The sequence below is a fragment of the Echiichthys vipera genome (assembly GCF_963691815.1).
Source record: "Echiichthys vipera genome assembly, chromosome: 3".
In the NCBI taxonomy this organism is placed as follows: Eukaryota; Metazoa; Chordata; class Actinopteri; order Perciformes; family Trachinidae; genus Echiichthys; species Echiichthys vipera.
This window is the reverse complement of record NC_139828.1, coordinates 439,482-441,331: the sequence shown is the minus strand read 5'-3', so window position 1 is coordinate 441,331 and position 1,850 is coordinate 439,482. Positions and strand designations below refer to the sequence as shown.

Sequence of the window (1,850 nt, the reverse complement as noted above, 5' to 3'; positions counted from 1 at the left end):
GACACTGGACTGTCCTGCAGTTATTACAGACACCTGAACTCACCACAGACACTGGACTGTCCTGCAGTTATTACGGACACCTGAACTCACCACAGACGCTGGACTGTCCTGCAGTTATTACAGACACCTGAACTCACCACAGACACTGGACTGTCCTGCAGTTATTACAGACAGTGAACCCACCACAGACACTGGACTGTCCTGCAGTTATTACAGACACCTGAACTCACCACAGACACTGGACTGTCCTGCAGTTATTACAGACAGTGAACCCACCACAGACACGGGACTGTCCTGCAGTTATTACAGACAGTGAACTCACCACAGACACTGGACTGTCCTGCAGTTATTACAGACACCTGAACCCACCACAGACACTGGACTGTCCTGCAGTTATTACAGACACCTGAACTCACCACAGACACCGGACTGTCCTGCAGTTATTACAGGCAGTGAACGCACCACAGACACTGGACTGTCCTGCAGTTATTACAGACAGTGAACCCACCACAGACGTGTGTCCGTCTGTCACTCAGCAGAATAATGACGTGTTGATGACGTCATCAGGAAGCGCAAACAGCTGCAGGGCGAACAGGTTCACGCGCGCCCTCCCTTTGACAACACCTGTGTCTGAAACGCGTCACAGCTGAAGCTTTGACAGAAGTCCGTCAGAAAAACCCTCGTTTTAAACTTTTATTCTGAATCTTTTAAAAACAAACCGTCAGATTTAAACTTTAATAAAACCGGAAACGCTCTTTGATTCGGCACCAAACACGTGACGCTGTTAAAACAGCCTCAGTTGTAAAAACCGTCATTTTAAACTTTTATTCTTAATCCTTAAAACCAACAGAAGTGAAACATGATCCCGACACTTTGAGCTGTTCGTCTGCAAACAACCTGAAACCCACCGGAGCTGAACTCCAGCAGGAAAACTCTCATTTTAAACTGTTATTCTTCATCCTCACAACAACAAACCACAAGATTTAAACTTTAACACCTTAAATTAATTATTCTGGACACGCTTTTTAATTCGGCATCAAACACGTGAAGCTGTTAAAGCAACTTTGAGCAGAAGTCCATTAGAAAAACCCTAATTTTAAGCTTTTATTGTGAAACTTTAAACCCCCAGAACCTGGTGATGACACGTTAAACGGAGCACACGTAAACACGCTTCACTTCAGCTCATGTGAAACACACCAAGCTGCTAAACGACTGGAAACGACCTCGGCTGTGAACGTTGAACCGAACTCCATTAGAAAAACCGTCATTTTAAACTTTTAATCTTCATCCTCGCAACAACAAACCGTCAGATTAAAACTTTAACAGCTTAAATTATTAAACTGGACAAACTCTTTAATTCGGCGCACAAACAACACGTGACACTAAAACTATTTTGACACATTTTGAACTTTCCGGCGCAGCGTCAGGCGGCGGAGCCTCCGGGAGCGGAGCCTCGGTGGGCGTGAGAGCACCGTGAGGTTCTGCGGGTTCTGGAGGTGATTCTGACCCAAACCGGGTCCAGCAGCCCGCGGGCGGCGCCGGGACACGGTTCGGTGTGAACGGAAGTGCGTTCCCGCGGGTGAGACCGCGGTTACACGGCAGGTTGTTGTGTTGGTGCAGGTAAAACGGCCTGTGCTGAAGCTAACGGATGCTAACGCGGTTAGCCTCCTCTATCTCCACCAAAACACAACTTTACATGAACGCTGATGGCACTGAGGGCGCGCGCGGCTGTGCGGGAGCGCGGGAGCCGTAAACAGGCGCGTGCTTCTGTGCTCAGAGCAGAAGAAACGCGGATCAAAACAGAGGAAATGTCGCGAACACGTTCTGTAACTCACCCGTCCATCACAACA

At 48.1% G+C, this 1,850-nt stretch overlaps 1 protein-coding gene across 2 annotated transcripts in view; it reads right to left on the bottom strand.

The window, feature by feature from the left end:
• The window catches only part of ptbp1b (polypyrimidine tract binding protein 1b), a 15,658-nt gene extending 13,808 nt beyond the window's left edge, over positions 1-1,850 (bottom strand). Inside the window, exon 1 of one of the 2 annotated variants that reach the window (XM_083940616.1) lies at positions 1,836-1,850. In XM_083940616.1, coding sequence (XP_083796742.1) covers positions 1,836-1,843 — 8 coding nt within the window. In that variant the 5' untranslated portion in view covers positions 1,844-1,850. Of the gene's footprint in view, positions 1-508; positions 614-1,835 lie in introns of those variants that run through there. The other variant, XM_083940617.1, reaches the window with a different exon arrangement.